This window comes from Aptenodytes forsteri, unplaced genomic scaffold (genome assembly GCF_000699145.1).
Source record: "Aptenodytes forsteri isolate BGI_AS27 unplaced genomic scaffold, ASM69914v1 Scaffold14, whole genome shotgun sequence".
Classification (NCBI taxonomy): domain Eukaryota; kingdom Metazoa; phylum Chordata; class Aves; order Sphenisciformes; family Spheniscidae; genus Aptenodytes; species Aptenodytes forsteri.
This window is the reverse complement of record NW_008794457.1, coordinates 1,515,432-1,531,997: the sequence shown is the minus strand read 5'-3', so window position 1 is coordinate 1,531,997 and position 16,566 is coordinate 1,515,432. Positions and strand designations below refer to the sequence as shown.

At 53.2% G+C, this 16,566-nt stretch overlaps 1 protein-coding gene across 1 annotated transcript in view; it reads left to right on the top strand.

Annotated features, from left to right (window-relative positions):
- Positions 1-5,471: 5,471 nt before the first annotated feature.
- Positions 5,472-16,566, top strand: part of PLEKHG4 (pleckstrin homology and RhoGEF domain containing G4) — an 89,367-nt gene continuing 78,272 nt past the window's right edge. Inside the window, exon 1 of the mRNA XM_019474985.1 lies at positions 5,472-5,795. Coding sequence (XP_019330530.1) covers positions 5,793-5,795 — 3 coding nt within the window. The 5' untranslated portion in view covers positions 5,472-5,792. The remainder of the gene's footprint in view (positions 5,796-16,566) is intronic.

The following is a 16,566-nucleotide window of genomic DNA, read 5'->3' as shown; positions in this document are numbered from 1 at the left end:
TTCCCCCCCCCCCCCCCATGGCACACATGGGTATTTGAGAGCCTGAAGTGGGACCTTCCTGACTTGTGTACCTATAAAACATCTCCTGTAAAGCCTCCTGATGGTTAACTGCACACCAGGTTTGCACGTGGCACTGAACAATGTCTTGAAGTGTAGCTGGAGACCTAGTAATTGAGTTGCTCCTGTTCCTTCAAATGGTGAGCGTGACCAGCTGTTGTTATGTAGTCTCTCCTCCAGTCCTTCTGGGAAATCACACCACGATTATATTTCTGGCTTAAGAAATTTTTTCCCTAATCAGACTGGGCCTCACAAAGAGGTTGCCACTTAGTGGTAATTACTTGCTTTAGAAGCTGAATGTCTCCTGAGGATTGCAAATAGGGGATTATCAAATTAATTAGTTAAACCAAGATGTGCTTTTGTGAAGCCGAGGCCTGCTTTGCTTGTGATCTGAAATAAAGGTTTAAATATTATTAAACTGCATACAACCCGCTCTTGTCTCCCTAATGGGGAGAGAACTAGTTCTTTCCTGAAACGTTGTTGGTAAAAAGGGCTGCTTGCCACTCTACTTGCTGCAGCACTTTTTGCTTTTATTTGACAAAACCTGTTTCAAGCATACATCTATTGCTGGTCTTAAGGCACCTGCTTGTGCTGAGTGGGGTCTAACGCTGCTTCTTGGTGACTTCCCATGTTTTTATAGGCTGCCAAGTGGAAGGGGAATGGGGCTCACAGTGGGTAGCTTGGTGGGATTGTGATGTACCTTTCTTGAACCTGTACTTTCAGGGCACAGCTTAATCCATGGGACATCTGCATAGCCACGTGCATGGACACGGGAGCTGGCAGAGAACCCCAGTCTGGTGATGAGGAGATGCCTGGAAGTAGATTCAGAGGCATCCACTGATCAGTGGGTTAGCAGGGGCCGTAGGTCCTGGAGTACTGCTCTGCCACAGCCTGCTCCCAGGCTCTCCTTTCCCTTGGAAGCCCCTATGGACATGGGAAGTTTCCCCATGCTGCGCTGAGGACTTCACCAGTGATTATGCTAAGCTAACATGGAGTGCATGGGGGTGTTTTCCTAAGAGCTGTTGGCTGCTGTAGTGCAATCGTCTAGCTAGCATGCATATTGCACAACTTCCCCTAGGTCAGAAGATGTCCTTATCTGGCATCTAAAACATCTGTCCTGTGTTTCTTCCAGCACAGCTGAGTCCTATTTGTAAAAACATTGAGCTTTCCCTGATTTGCACTGAAAATGCAAATGATTTCCCTTATTTTCCCTGAAAATAAGCAGAACTATGCTCGCGGTGACTCAAAGGCAGAGGTCCCTTGCCTGCCTCCTACCTCTGCCTGTGCTCGAGCTTGTGGTACTGCTTCAGCAGGCACTTGAGAAATACTGCAGCTCCAGAAACCAGATCCAACAAAGGGGAAGGAGGCAGGCGGAGAAAGAGATGTGGGTCTGAAGTTATGACCCCTGAAGTTTCAGAACAGTTGGTGTACTGACCCCTCTCCCACCTCATCCTCTTACAACTCTGGGGAGGCCCCACAGCCTTCCAAGTTTGGCTCCCCATCCTTCCTGATGTCGGTGTTTGCTGCCTTTTGCCATATTTCACCTCTGGGACAGGTTGTGCTTAGCAGTACTCAGCTGCTGCCGCAGGCGGGTACCAAAGCAGTTCCCTGAGGATAAAATTGCCCATCGGTCCATGCAAAGGACCTGGGTCTGCTGGATGGGAAGCTGGAGGCACCCCGATCTCTGCCAGCAGAGCTGGATGACGGCAGCCTTTTGCGCTGGCTTCAGCAATTAAATCAACCCTGAGGAAAGCGCAGGCCTCGCTTAAGAGCGAGGAGCTGCTCCTGCAAGGAGACAGTGCGAGACTGTGTCGGGGAACAAGCGTGGCATTGTTGTCAGCCTCAGTCAAGAGGGGCTTTTTAACACCCACTGAAGTGCTGGCTACAGCTGTCTCCCATGTGCTTGTGCGGGAAATGGATCTACAATGCAGGAGAGGAGGGAAAGGCCACTTTGTGATTTAAAAAAAAAAAAAAAAAAAAGCTATATTAGGATCCAGCCATGAGTAAACAGCAGTGTGATGTTCCCCTTAGCGCAGTGCCACGGCACAGGAAATCACGTCACTGCCTCCGACTGGGATGGGGGTGAGCTGAACTCGGGCCCTTCAGCCTGGAAATCCTTGATGGGGGAATGCGCTCCCGAGCTTTGAGCACAGCGTAGAAAAGGGAGGAGGCGCAAGGTTGGGCTCTAAGCTGCTCTTGTGTTAGATGACCCATTCCCCCTCTGCTTCTATAAATGTCTACCTACAGCTGTCGACTTTCCTGCGTTGTCCTGTATGGTGTTGGCTTGGGAGCTTGCGGAGAGCTTTCAGTTGTCATCTCCACAACCGACCTGGCTGCTGCACTGCAAAAAGCATGTGCTAATGGTTATATAGTTTGAGTAGGACCTGGATAGCAAATGTTAGCTGTGTGGTCCGGGATGCGTCTGGCTCTGTCCCTGGTCACAGAGGTGGAAAATGGGATAGGAACCAGATATGGGCTCCGTGTGCTTACATGGTGCCCTCCTCATCTGTTTATGGGGATGCTGCAAACTCCTACACCAGCCCCTGAAAAGTGCTGCTTTTCTCTTCCTGGCCCTCAAAGATCTGGAATTAGGTGACTTGACAGTGTCTTACCTGCTAGCTCAGAACTAAAGGAGAAGGCAACCTTGTGCTCCCAGGCCTGTGCAAGCCACCTGAAGAGGTGAGGAAAGCCGAAAGCTACTCTCATCTTGGAGCTGCTGCCAGAGGTCTGGGTGCAGGAGACCTGACCAGTTCAGTAACAGCATGGGAGCAGGTTCTCTGCTCCATCCCCTTCGTCCCCATGGGCTCTCAGGGTGCCCCAGCCCCTCCTGGGTCTGCGTTGCCCTTCGTGCCCGGGGAGCACACGTTTCTGTTTCAAAAGGTGAGGTAGCTCCTGGCTTGTGCAGTAGCCCTCCTGCAGGAGCCTGTGTGGCCCCTTTCAGCCCCGCAACAGGCTTTCAAACGAGCTGTATACAAATGGTTGGGGCTTTGGCCCGCTGCTGGAGTAGCCCTGAAGAGCCCAGTCTTGGTACCCAGGCTGCTGGCAGCCAGAGTGCTTGGAGGCTTCAGATCTCTGCTCAGAGGCTGGTCCCCTGCAGACCCTAGGGTAATTGCAGAGACCTGTACGCTGGATGAAAATAGCCATGTGCAAGGGGTTGGGTTAGCCCCGGGCAGCTGTGGCCTCCTGAAAGGAAACCCGCATATATTACTGCAGTTGAAGAAACATCAAGGAAATTTCCGTAAAACATCTGGGCATCAGAGGCATGGTGGATCTCTTCTGCCTCCTTTTACTCTGCGGTGAGGGCTGTGCCTCTGACAGAAATAGCTCAGCACCTCTGATAGCGTGAGGTTTGTCACAGCCATGCATGTGCTGGAGGGACACTGCTGTCTGTGCTCCCTTTCTCGGAGGGGGGGTCAGTCTGGGAGACTCCCAGCACCCGCAGGAGGACGGTGCTCCCTTTCTCGGAGGGGGGGTCAGTCCCTAGGGAGACTCCCAGCACCCGCAGGAGGACATTGCAAAGGTGTAGCCACGTTTGTGGACTGGGTGATGTGTTTGGGGAACGGATGAAGGGCAAAGCTACTTTGCAAATGTAGCCTTGTGCAGACTGTGAAATCTGTGGTCAGTGGCTCTGCTGGGGAAGTAGCCAGGCTCCTCATCCTCCTGCTATGAATACAAGGGGGGAAAGAAAGGCTCTCCTGCATCCACAGACAAGATCACAAATTCGTCTAGTCATTGTGGTCCACAACAACTAGTAGTGCCTGTGCTGGGTTGTTAATACCCTTTGCATTGGCAGGGATGCTCTCCTTCACCCAGCTTGGGATTATCAACTGATCTCACCTGACGTAGGCTGGAGGTTCTCACTGCTATGGTGGACTGCAGGCAGTGCCCTGCCGCTGTAGGGAGAAGGCGACTAGCTGTCAGCGGTCATGGGGAAGCCTCTGCAAGCAAGGACTGTTTGGAAGACAAGCGCTGAACAGTGAGGCAGCTGCTCAGCTCTGGTCCGCTGTCAGTGTCGCACCTCCTTTTAGGAGGACATCTCTTTCCACTTAAGGAAAACAAACTGCATCCCTGCAAGGGATTGTCATCCATCCTTGCTGCCTGTAGGAAACTCAACAGCACATCAAGCAGCTGGTGTATTGAATGGTTGGCTTTGGGACTGCTCGAAGCCTTGTTTGCTGGTTATGTCTGAAAACATGCCATAAGGCCATCATGTGCAGTGGGTTTTAGGGCCAACTGTTGGCAGTCCTCCCTGGGAGAGGAGTATCTGAAGGTGTTCCTGAGCTGGACCAGCCCATGTGGGCTCTGCTGCTGGCCCTGTGGAGCAGGGCTTGGGAAGGTTGTGGGGGCCTGCCCCTTGAGCCAAGGCAGCAGAGGTGTTTGGCAGCAGTTGCTCCAGCTTCAGCAGGCAAGTACCCTGTGCTCCTCTACTGAGCCTCTCCATGCGGGGGACGTCTTCCCTCCTGCTGTAGGTCCTCATGTCCTGCCTGAGTCACCCTTCCTCTTGGGATGGGTTGGTTTGTGTGACCTCTCCCAGAAACGGGGACAGCCACATACCAGCATTGTGCCCTCCTTGATGGAGGGTCAGTCCCCACCGACGCTGCTGAGACTACGCGCTGCTCGGCCAAGGCTGGGGAGGCAGCTCCCAGTCCAAAGACCTTCTGCCAGGCCCTGCACCTCATGTCCAGGGCTCTGGGGCTTCGCCTGTGTGTCACTTCCCACCCCGCTTCCCGTTACACAAAGCCTTTGTGTGTCAGCAGATCCTGGGATGCCCTGCGGCACCTGCCTCTCCCCTCCCTCTCCGCCTCTGTGGCTCTGCCCTTTCCCGTTGTCACTTCTGTAGGCTGCTGCCTGCCTGTTCGGTGACCTTCCCCACTGCTCCCACTGCTCGGGCAGTATTTTGGCCCCTGGCCATATTAAACAATTAATGGAGGGGTGGAGAAACTGGCCATGTTAAATTACTTCCTCCTTTGGGAGGGGGTGAGGTCTCCACATCTCTTGCCTGATACCAATGCAGTTTGTTGCTGTTGCCTGAAGCGGTCACTGCCTCTCTGTTTTCCTTCTAGAAGTTAGAAAAACAGTATTTCAGAGCACTCTTTTTGTATTTCTCGGCACTTTGCTTAACCTGCAGCGCTGCCTCACGATCTTGCGGAGTGGAGAAACTTCTCTGGACTTAAAGAAAACCAAGCCAAGAGGAGGCGGGGGGAGCATTTTGCTGGAAACCTCTTTGGGAAGCCGGAGACCTTCTCGGGATGCCTGCCGTGGGCTTGTTCTCCTCTAGCAGCTATTCAGATCTTCACGGGTGAAGGCAGCTCCCTGCCACAGAGCATCTGCATTAAGCAGGTCTGTGCGGAGGGCCAGGTGCGCTCTGAGGGACGCAGATAGCAGCGATGCCAAAACAAGCAGCCTGCGAGTGTTGCTGTCTCTGCCTGTGTCCGTAAGGTCCCTGCAGGGCTGGGGAACGTGGCACCCGGCGCTTGCTATGCCCCTCCGCTGTCTAGCGCTGGAGTTGGCTGTCAGAGAAACCTTCGAGGTCCCCTGCTCAGCCCCGGTAGTGTCATGAGTTAGATTAGTTGGAGCTGTGCTGGGGGCGGTGAGGGCTTGGATTACAGTCCAGAACTCAAAGTGCTTCGGTGGTTCACGTCGGAGGGGAGAGGAGACGCCCCATCGCACACATGGAGGAAAAAGAGAAAAAACACTGCCTTTGGAAGTGAGGGGGAATAAAGGAGGCCGGGAACATGGTAAGGAAATCTCTGCGAAGGGCGCTCGCCCTGGGCACAAGCAGGGCTGCGCGGGATGGAGCTGCTATCGGGGCAGCCTGCCTGGAGCCAGTGCACAGCGCTAATGCCGGGAGTGGGAAACTGCTCTTCTGGCACTTCCCGTTACTCAGATGGCACGCTGTACCCTGGGGTGCCAGCCCTGGACGGTGGCTGCAGGGACACGGGGCTCTTGTTGGCACTGGTCCCCTGCGGGGTCCCTAGTGGGGGCACAGCCCTGGAGCAAGGGGCTGGGACGGGGCAGGTCAGGCAGGGCCCTGTCTTTCGGGCTGCCTGGATGCTGGGCTCTCCTCCTGCCCTCACTCTCTGCCAGTCCTGCTCCGGGGCTGTGGGCACTGCCCCCTGCAGAGCCTGGGGAAGGGGAGAGCATCAGCTTCTTTTCTCCTGCCCATGGTGGGCATCCAGGGGTTCAGAGAAACCCCTGGAGCTGGGTGGGGATCTCTCCCTTTCAGTGTCAAGTTCTGCACGTGGGGATCCTTGTTTGGGGAGGGGAGAGACTGGCAAGCCCAGCCAGGCAGCAGAGCACCCTGTCTCCCTGGGAGTGGCTGCAGGGCAGTCCCCTGCCCAGCCCCACTGGCACTGCCCTGCAAACAGAGGTGTCCAGCCCTGGGCTGGCAGAGGCTAGAGGGATCGCTAGCCCTGTGGCAAGATCCTGCTGAGCACCAGTCTGGCTTCTGATGGTTTGTTCCTGGGCTCAGGCTGGGATCCGTGTGCCCAGCAGCCCTAAATCTCCTGGACGTGTCCTGCTGTGTCATGGGCTGCTTCTCCACAGCAGAGGGAACAAAGTCCGTGAGGGGGACAAGCAGCTTGCGTTGCTGCTGTGCCTGGCAGTGACTTGCTCCTTCTTAAAAGTTCAGCTTCTGGGCTTGGAGAAGCTCAGCTTTCATTGAAGGAAGAGTTGCCCAACTTTTGGCTTCTGCAGCCTGAGCTAAGCTCATGGACTCATGCCTCTTCCCTTTGCCACCCTCCAGCTCCTCTGCTGAGGACCCCGTGGCTCTCTGTACCCTCACATGCCTATGTCAGAGCTGTGGTGTGCTCTCCTCTCTCATCCTGCTGTGGAGGCCTGCAGGCATCTCACTTCTTCCACTTCCCCACCCCAGCCAGGAGAGCTCTTTCCCTCACCCCATGCCTAGTGTGTTCCCAGCAATTTTTGGTCTATGGTGGTTATTGTATGAAGTTGAAAACAAAGGAGAGCGCTGTTTGGGGCTGTGCAGGGTGGGTGCCATCCCTTGCAGTCCCATGGGCTGCATTTTGCCATGGGGGCTGGAGCAGTGCTTGTGAAGCTGTGCTCTGGGAGACCTGGGGCGGGACTGTCCGCTGCTGCTACTCTGCTCCTGCAAGCTCGAGGTGACTTTCTGATTCCCAAGTGCTTCATTCCCAGTTTGGGTCCTTCACCTTGTTCTAATGTGTGATGCAAAAGCTGTCTGAAGCAGGGGCCTTTGTGTGGAGCAGTGTCATGGCAAGCCCGGGTGCCACGGTTGGGTTGTGGGTGTGCAAGGACCATGGATCACTGCTGACGAGGGATCGTGTGCCTCTCAGGTGCTGAGTTCAGGCTAGGCAGCTGCAAGGAGCAGGAACCAGAGGCCAAGCTGCCACAGACCCAGCAATGGGCGCTGGCCACACCACGGTTACCTGCAGTCCATGGCAGGTGTCTGTTCTCAACGTCGTGGCAGACCAGTCTGCATTTCGGGAGGTGTGATCTGTGAGCGGCTGAGTTGTGACTGTAGCTCCAAGCTGTTCTGTTTGACTTGAGTTTTTGGTGTCCCAGTGAATCAACCAAACCCTGCAGGCAAAAGATTTGGATCTAAGTAAATAAGGGTCAGTCTGTTGTCTGAGACTTCCCCATGGCCTCTGGCAGTCCAGAGGACTCTCAGAGGCTCAGCTCCTGATGGGAGTCTGGCATGGTGCAACTGCTGGCTGCCCTGTTCTGTGCGAGGCAGGTGATTCTTCTTCGCAGGGTGTCTGTCATGCTTCACTGTTATGGATGATGTGGTGTGTGTATGGGTACATAGGGTTGTTGCAGCTGGAGGATGCCTAAAGCACCAAATGTGTAAGGTACCTTAGGCCAAAGTAGCCCACTTCCACTAGAACTGACTTTTGCAGCTGTGAAAACCCCATGGTGTGAGCAAGGCAGGAGCCTGGCTGGGCTCTGTCTACCCTCCTCATCTCATTGTGGCTTTCATAGCTGGGGATCTGCCCTTCTTCCCCAGTAAGGATTTCTCCTCTGTGAGAGAGGGAGCGGGCTTCACCTTGCCTGGTGCCTGCTGCTGGATGGGGCACAGGAGATGGTCAAGGCGTACAGCTGGACCACAGTCCGCCCCACTTGAGGAATAGTTTTCATCCAAGCAGGTGCAAAACCCTGTGCTATTGGGTGGGTTGACTGGAGGCGAAGCGAGCAATAGCCCCGCTCCTCCACTGCACTGTGCGGGGGGTCTGGTTCCCAGCCTCTGTCCCCAGGTTGTGAGGGATAGCTTCCTCTCTGGGAAGTTGCTCAAGCTGCAGCAGCTGGCCAGGGAGCCCAGGGCTGCTTTTCCACCCTTGCTAGTGTGGTTGCTGCTGCTCTTCAACGGTAGCTGAGGCACTGTGGACCCAGCATATGAATTCAGCGAGGCTCCTGCAACTGTGCGTCTTGGACTTGCCTGGGCTGCTCCTCTCGTATGGTGGCATGCTCCAAGTCTCTAGTCATCACACAGATGTGTAGAGCAGGGCCTGTGTGTATCACAAGATGTGCAAATGCTGGTGTCTTCCTGTAGAGAAGTTCAGGTGGCACCTCTATGTTGGCGGGACAGAGGATAGGTTTCAGCAGAAAATACAGTCTTTCTTTTATCCTCCAGTTATGTCTTCTCCTGGGGCGGGAAGGAAATGAGTCTGGGAATCACAAAGAGCTTTAAGCATTGGGGATCTTCTTTCTTTATTTCTCTGCCAAAGCCATGAGCAAGATGTTGGAACACAGACAAAGCCCAGAGACGTAATCCCAAGCACATGGAAGTAGTTTGAAAGCATCTTCTCTGGGGTAACAAGGATCACAACTTGTGCTTAATGCCCAGCTTCTTTCCAGAAACGCGGGGCAGGTGAACATGCTGTTCGTTGTAGCAATGAAAATAATGGCTAAATGCAGGTGACAGGCCAGCTGTATCCATGCACCTCTGCCCAGCATTCACCAAATGTTTTCTAGTACCGGGTGGGAATGCAAACAGCAAGTGGTGAGATGGTGAGGCGAGATGCTGCAGATGTCCAAGAAGGACTGTACTCTGAGTGTCGGCACTTATTTTCTGCAAATTGGCATCCTACAGCACAACCACCTCTGGCCATGCTGCTGGCCATCTACCCCCATGTGCAGTCAGCAAGGGCACACCTTGCTCAGTGCACCCTGCTCCTTGGTGGGAAGTTAGCAGAAGAGATCACAACGTGAGAGCCTTGTGAGCGTCTTGCTGCTGGTCGCTTCAGAAAAGATAGCCAGCCAGCATGTCTGCCTCTAAATACTAGAGCAGAGTCATGGCCTCTCAGCTCCCAGAGCCTAATTTTTGAGCTTCACCTCAAACATAACCCTGTCTGCGACTGAGCTGTGCAAAACTGAACCATCCTACAGACTGTGAGCGCAGCCTAAAACTGAGCATTGGTGCTGAGTGTGGGTGGAAGTCACGGACACAGGAGCTACAGGCCCCTTTAGTGACAAAGAGCTGAAAAATCTCTGTTAAAGTAGTCAAGGTGTCTTCTGCAGAAGCTATAAACTCAACCCACCTGTGGACACTCAATATCAGAGCACCTTTTGTTCCTGTTCCTGGCTCTCTACCCATGCGGGACCCCCCTGTTCCTGTCCTGCAGAGCTCAATGTAGCCAAGGTCTGAAAAAGCGACTAGTAGCACGAGGATCGGACGTGTTGCTGACTGAAGAGCGATAAAAAGCAAGGACAGCCTGCCAGGGTAAGCTGCCCACTTCTGGGGGTGGGATGCTCTGTGCTGTGCTTTCTACACCACTCGTGATAACCTGGCTTGCGACTTGGAGAGGTGAATGGACGTGCCCTTGTTGACTCTGAAGGTTTGACCATGCTAACACCTCTCTGCTGCACAGAGTGCCTCATCTCTGTTGGCTGGCCTAGTCTTTCATTAAAAAATGAACAAAAAAATGGGGCCTTTCTTGTGGTAAGTGCTCCTGGCTGGTTTCATACGTATCCCATTTCTTGTACCGCTGGACACCAAGTTGAAACTTCCAAGATCAAAGCAGCACAGAATGAATCTGAAAGTCTTTCTGTCTGCTCAAATTTACCATCCTGCAATCAGTGTGGGGTGCCCAGGACGAACCCTTGCTCCAGCTGGTGCAACCAGCCATTGATTTGAATGGAATCAAATGGCTCAGTTGAAGACCAATGGGGACCAGCCAAAGACTTGCATGTGCTCCTCCTGGACGTCAGTGGATGTGGTAGAGGGGAGGCTTCATGGGCCTTATGGTCACCCCCAACGGGATGCGATGCTGTGGCTGGCTGGTGGTTTGCATGGTGCAGGGAAGAAAAGCCGCAGGAGTTCTGATGATCTGAGCTAGGTGTCTACCTTGAGCTTCGCAGCCTGCGTTAGGTGTGGCAGCAGTGTTCGCAGGAGACAGAGTTGCGAGGCTTCCTGAGCAGGTTCCATCAGGAGGATGGAACTTCACCTCAAACACCTCCATCAGGAGGATGGAACCTCGTTCCCTGAGGCTGCCTGTCAAACTTCAGTGACTCCCAACAAAAACCTAGCACTGCTGAGTCTCCAACATGGTTGAAGGATGTGGATTATTTGCTGTCTGTTGTCATCTTTCTGAATACATTTACCTTTTGAACAAGGTCCTTCTCATATTCTCAGGAGGCTGGTATGCAGACCCGTTAATGGATCAAGGGGAAAAATGCCTGTGGATGTATTCTCCTTTGTGTTTGGGCTTATAACCACCCACGTTTTGGCATACATCCCTTCTGTGCACAAAGATGTCTTTTAGAAATCGCTAGTTAAATCTCCACCCTCCTTTGATATGTATGGAAATAATGGGACACGTGAGACTGTTTTCTGTTTGGAAAAAAAGCTATAAAGGGAGTAGCTTTAAAAGCCTGTGTTTACTCCTTTCTAACTCAGGAGTTTAGTAAAAGCAATGCCCTGAATTTATGACTTATTTACTTAGCTTTCTGGGAGGCATGCATTTAGCACTGTATTTGAATATAGGGGAAATGTTTTAATCTGACTGCAAGTCCCAGGCTTGGCTGCTCAGGGGCGGGAGAGCTTGAGCACGTGTGTGTTTGTTCCCCAGTGAGCTCGGAGAATCTTGGAGCAAATCTGGGTCCCTCTGACCAGGAGCACTTCTCCCTGCGGGGCACAGACTGATGCTTCTTGCGGTGGCCCCGGGCTGAGCTGGTATAGCCATGGCCATCTCTGGGCTGCCTGCTCTGTCCTTCTGGCTCATCCTTCCTCACAGCCTCTTCCTCAGAGGTGGCATCTGAATCGCTGCTGCCAGCTGCTTTCTCATATCAAAGGTGTGTGGGGATGTGCTGCTTCAAGGAAGGGTCCTTGTGTGCTTACTGTTTTCTCATGTGATCAGCCAGCCCCTCCTGGAATTGCCACTCGGCTTCAGAGCAGTTTCTGTTCCCCGTTGACGTAGCAGGACTTGTATTTCATGAGCACATGGTAATACAGAGTGTTTAAAGCCAAAAGGAACTATGGCTCATCTGTTGCAGGATACTGGGACCATAGAGCGTTACCTAGCTCCCACATTGAGTCTGGGAGCTCTCTTTTAACTAAAATATGATCTTTTCTTAGTGGCGTCCGCGCTCAATTATGGAGGTTGCAGGAGATGGAGAATCCACCAGTCCCCATGGGAGTCTGTCCGGCAGCTCGTGCACCTTGCAGAGGAAGGGGTGGGATCTGAACGTGACCCAGCCACAGCCTCGAGCTCAGAATGCGTGCAAAGCTGGCCCACAAGTAATAACCTAAATGCTGACCCTGTGAAGATTGTTTCTGGCACTCATCAGCTGTCCTGCTGAAGGATTATCCTTTTCTCATTGAGCACAGGAGGCTGCCCATCTGTTTTAAGATGCCCCCAGATGGGTGTCTGAACACAAGGTGTTGCCTATGGCCTAATGCCTCTGACTAAAAGGTGTTAAAATGAGCTGACCTCTTTGGCTAAGAACTCACCCAGGGTATTTTATAGCTGGCTGGTATAAACAAATCTTTCATCTGTCTAGAGTGCCCTGTTATTTGGTAGGTGTTAGGGCACAAACAGTAAGGGGTGCAAGATGCTACTGCTCAGGTTGGTTTGCGAGACGGATGCCAATGCCTGAAGTTGAGAGTGGAGCAAATACTGTAACTAATAATAAGATGAATGAGCTCAGGCAATTTCTTCTCTTGGGTAGCAAAAAGAAAGATTTTATTTTTTTTTTTTAGTGCATTTGCAAGAAGAGCCCTGTAAAGAAAGGGAGTCTGCTGTAATGTCCCAGGACTTGTCTTGTGCAGAAGTGGCCTGGGAAATTCTTGGCTCTGTCTGTGACATCTAACAGGATTTAGTAAGCCTTGTCCGAGCCTGTTGTAGGAACATGACACTTTGAACGTGGAGATCCCTGGCTGGACCATGGCATGTGGTGCCATGGCCAGACTGTTGGTGCCCAAGCCAGGGCAGCCCGTGCAGTCTGGTGGTGGGAGTGAAGAGGGGTGCAGCTCTGCCCTGGGGGGTCTCGAGGAGGTGGGGAGGCGTATGCGGCTAACGCTGGGCAATGAAACCACAGCTGCCACGTGCTTACACTCTTCCAGCATGAGTCTGTTGCTGCAAAAAGTGTTTTAAAAGTACCCAAAGCTTTGCATCACACTGAGTACAGCTTTGTTAATTAAGTGCATGGTTAGATCTATGCCAATGATATTTTAAAAAATCTGTGCTTAAACAGCTATTTCAGATTAAGGACTTAATCCCTTGATTAAACTAAACAAAAATAAGCTGGTCTGCAGCTGTAGGATGGTGTTTTATACACAACTCTTCTCATCCACTTGCAGGCCCTCGTTTCAGCTGGAAGATGTCTGTTTAAGGACAGGGCTTTGGTTTGTTCTCTCACATGCCCTTTAAACACCTATATCATCTCCCTCATCTATTGCTAATAGAAAGTAACAGGCCTTTGGGAGCAGGGGCTCATTCCTTGCTCTGGATAAGACTCACCTTCTGCTCAGTTCATTGAGAGCTCAGTTACGATGGGACATGTCCCTGCAAGGAAAGGCTTATCTCCATTTTCCAGTTCTGCTCCTCTCTGGCTATAAGAGGACTTTCTTGGGTTGTGGGTCAGTGTTTCATCCCCAGTTTGGTCTCTCTAATCTGTTCAGCAGTTGTCAGCAGCTTTTCTGATGTGTTGGGTGCTGCACAGGCAAAGGAGAAAGCCACAGGCCCTGCTCCAGAGAACCTGGAGTAAGAAAACCTGAAGGAAAGGGTAGAGAGGAGCAACATGAATATGGAGCTCTGGTGGGAAGAGGTGCCGGACTGCTGTGTCCGAATGCATGTGATGCCATTTCCTTCGGGGAGCAGTGTTTGGTCGGGCGATGGTCGAACAGCAGAGAGCTTGCTGTGCAAGCTGCCGCATGCGTCTGGCTTCTCTTGGGGGCACGGGTAAGCGAAGGGCTGGGGAGGGCCCCGCTTCTCCAGGTGCACAGGCTTTCCTCCCTGAAGGACTGCGCCAGGATATGTCTTTGGCGAGGATGACTATTGGGGTTTGGGTACGTTAAGAGCAGGTTTGCTTCTTGTGTTGCTGTATCAGACCCACGTAAACATCTTGCTGGGCTGCAGGGTTCTCGGGCAGGGGAGCAGGCCCAGGTGACTTGCTGGCCATGTTGCCATATGCCAACGTTTGCGTTTGGCCACCTGAAGCGTGGTACAGAGCCACAGACGTGGCTGCCTGTACCAGGTTGCCTCCGCCCTCTGCTACTGCCTGCATTTTTCCCTGGCATGAGGACAGCATTGATATAGCTGTGCACTAGCTCCAAAGCTCGGGGCTCACAGGAGGTCATGCTTTGCTTTCAAAGCAATCTGGGATGTCCACCTTGAGTGAAAACAAACCAGCCCTGGGTTGGTGGGGGGATCGCCCAGCTTTAGGCCTGCCTTTCACTGGCTGAGCACGCCCAGACCTACAGCATGCGCAGAAGCGGGACCTCAGAGCTGAAAAGCAAATACGTCACTTTTCCCTTTGTTTAATTAAATGAGAGATCATGAGTTAATCGCTTCCAAGCGCTTGTTTTCCTGCGGTGCCTGGAATGATAATCCCGCGCGCTGCCCAGTAGGAGCTGCTTTGGCTGCCGCAGCCGCGTCAACCCGGAGAAGGGCCGGGGGAACAGAGGGAGGCATCTGGAAATGATTCTCTGAGCTCCGTCTGCGGAGCACCACTCCCTGCAAGGCTGCAGGAGCTGGTTTATCCACAGGCTGCGGAGCCGTCCTGCCTGCCCCAGCGGCAGGGAGCTGAGCTGGGCTACAGCCATGCCCCGTGCAAGGGATCCCACGGTGGCATGCTGAAGGCAGCTCGCTTTCGGAGGTACAGCCCGTGAGCGAAGCTGGCCTGGGTGAGACTGCAAACGCTCTCCTCCCAAGTGGAACTGGGTGCTGTGCTTCTCTCCCTGAAAAGCCTGAAACAATAGCCCAAAGAGCAGGTAGACCCGTTCCTGGTTATCTCACAGGAAGGTGGTGTAATTACAGCAGTGTGAATGCCTACCTCTGTAGCTGCACCACTTAATAGTCCATTATTTTAACGAAAACATCCAGAGGCAGGCAGGGTGCCGAAGGCAGGCGCCCTCCTCCCAGCCTCCCCCTGAGCCTCAGAGCGAGCAGCAGAGGGGGGAGCTGGCACTTGCTCTGGGAAGATTTTTCTCTCTTGAACTCATTGCCGCTGTGATTAGAGCAGCTCAGGAAATGGGGCTGGGAGGGTTCTCCTCCCTGCAGAAATGGAGTGGGAAATCTCAAATTTTGTCAGAAAAACAAGCCTTGTTTTTAGCCAAGGACCTTTTTGAACGGAGAAATGTCTCGTTTTTAAAGGCGAAGTGGCCTGGCTTTCAGCTTTGTGTGAGAAAGTGGAAAGGCTTCGTGGAAAGCCCAGAGGTCTGTTTTTACTGGAAATGAGGTTTCTCACGTCAGCTGAGAGCTGAGCAGCCCCAGCCAAGTGGCGCAGCATGGCAGTCTTTGCTGGTGGAGGGACCAGCTAGCCCAGCCCTGCTCAGCGCCTGCTGTGTGCTCCTCTTACCCCAGTCCCAAAGCTGGCTGGGGGCCATGGGCAGGCGCTGAGCTGCAATGCTTGGAGCTCTGCCTCTTCCTAATTTCTCTGTTATTTCTGCTTTCCAGTGCTGGGGTGTGGAAGGGTTGGGCCATGTCTTCCCCCCACCTTTGCAGACTCTGGTCTCCTCTGTCCTGCCTTCACACTGTCCCTCAGTACCTGGGCAAGAGGGGAGAAAATAGGTGCACGCAGGACGTGGCCAGGTTTCTGGCAGCCAGAAGAAGGAGGGGAAAGTTGCGGGAGCTCCTGGCAAGGCCTCCCTGCTGAGCGGGAGCCGAGACGCTTGGTGACTCAGAGCTGGGTGTACCACGGGCACCACTCACTGTGCTCGCAGCCTCCCTGGGCTCTGCTCCACTGCCCAGCTATGCTCCTCGCTCTGCCAAGCCACAGCAAGTGCTGGATTTAACTGGGGCACATTGGGATATGTAGTTTCATACTTTGGAGGTCTAGGCTTCTCAGAGCAGAGCTGCAGATCCTTTAGCTAAATTCCTGCTGCAAGATGAATCTTCAATGTGTTACATGGGCCAGTCCAGCCCACTAGAAAGGAGTGTTGTTGGCCATAAGTCATGGGGTTAGTCAAACAGTTAGCCTGGCCTCACCATGCTGATGGTCTTTAGGAGTCTTCAGACAGCATCTGGGCTGTCAGCAGGGAAGATCTGTGCCTCTTCTTCATGTTCTCCTTGACCAAGACTCAACTTCTTGAAGACAAAATTCTTTTGAGCAAGACACTGACTTCTCAGCAAGGTGCTTGGGTGAGTTGTAGGGAAAATGCTGTCAAGGCTTTGTGGGCCCAGGTGGGTCCAGCAGCATTGCAGCCCTTCCCTGCACTGACTTGTGTTGTCCCAAGTCACTTGAGTTGCTGTCTCAGGCACTTGCTGGGAGAGCACAGGTATTCTGACACTGCACAAGGTGTGTAGCCCTGGGGATCTTCTCTCTGCTCCCTGGGCAGGCTGACTTCTTGTTCTCCAAACCCATAGGAGGTTCTCCAGGGTTCAGCCTTAATTGGTGAGCAGCAGGTTCCAAAGAGGATGAAGTTGTAGAGCTGAGTCAGAAAGAAATGTAGCATGGCAGGAGTTCCCAGTGGCTGGAGCTGCTACGTAGCGCTCTCTGTGCCCACAAAGGTAGGCAGAAAATTCAATCAGTGCACCTAGAAAAGCCCAAGAAGCTCCTGGTTACTCCAGATGCCTCTTGGCAGGCTCCTCTCCCATCCTGCAGCTGCTGCTTGCACCAGGAGAGGTAGGCATGTCTCTGGAGCAGGGTTGTAACTGATCCCGGGCTCCTCTTCCTGCTGCCTGCTTGTTAGTCCTGGCTTCGGGCTTCTGCCCAGGCACTTGTAACCTCATCTCTCCCTGACTGCTGGTTCTTGCTGCGCTTTGTGATGGGGAGAAGGGCTCTTAGGGCTGAGCAGCAGAGCTTTGACACGGCAGTCTTTATCCCTCTATTCATTTCACAGCATCTGTGGCTCCCATTATATCGGGGGGGGGG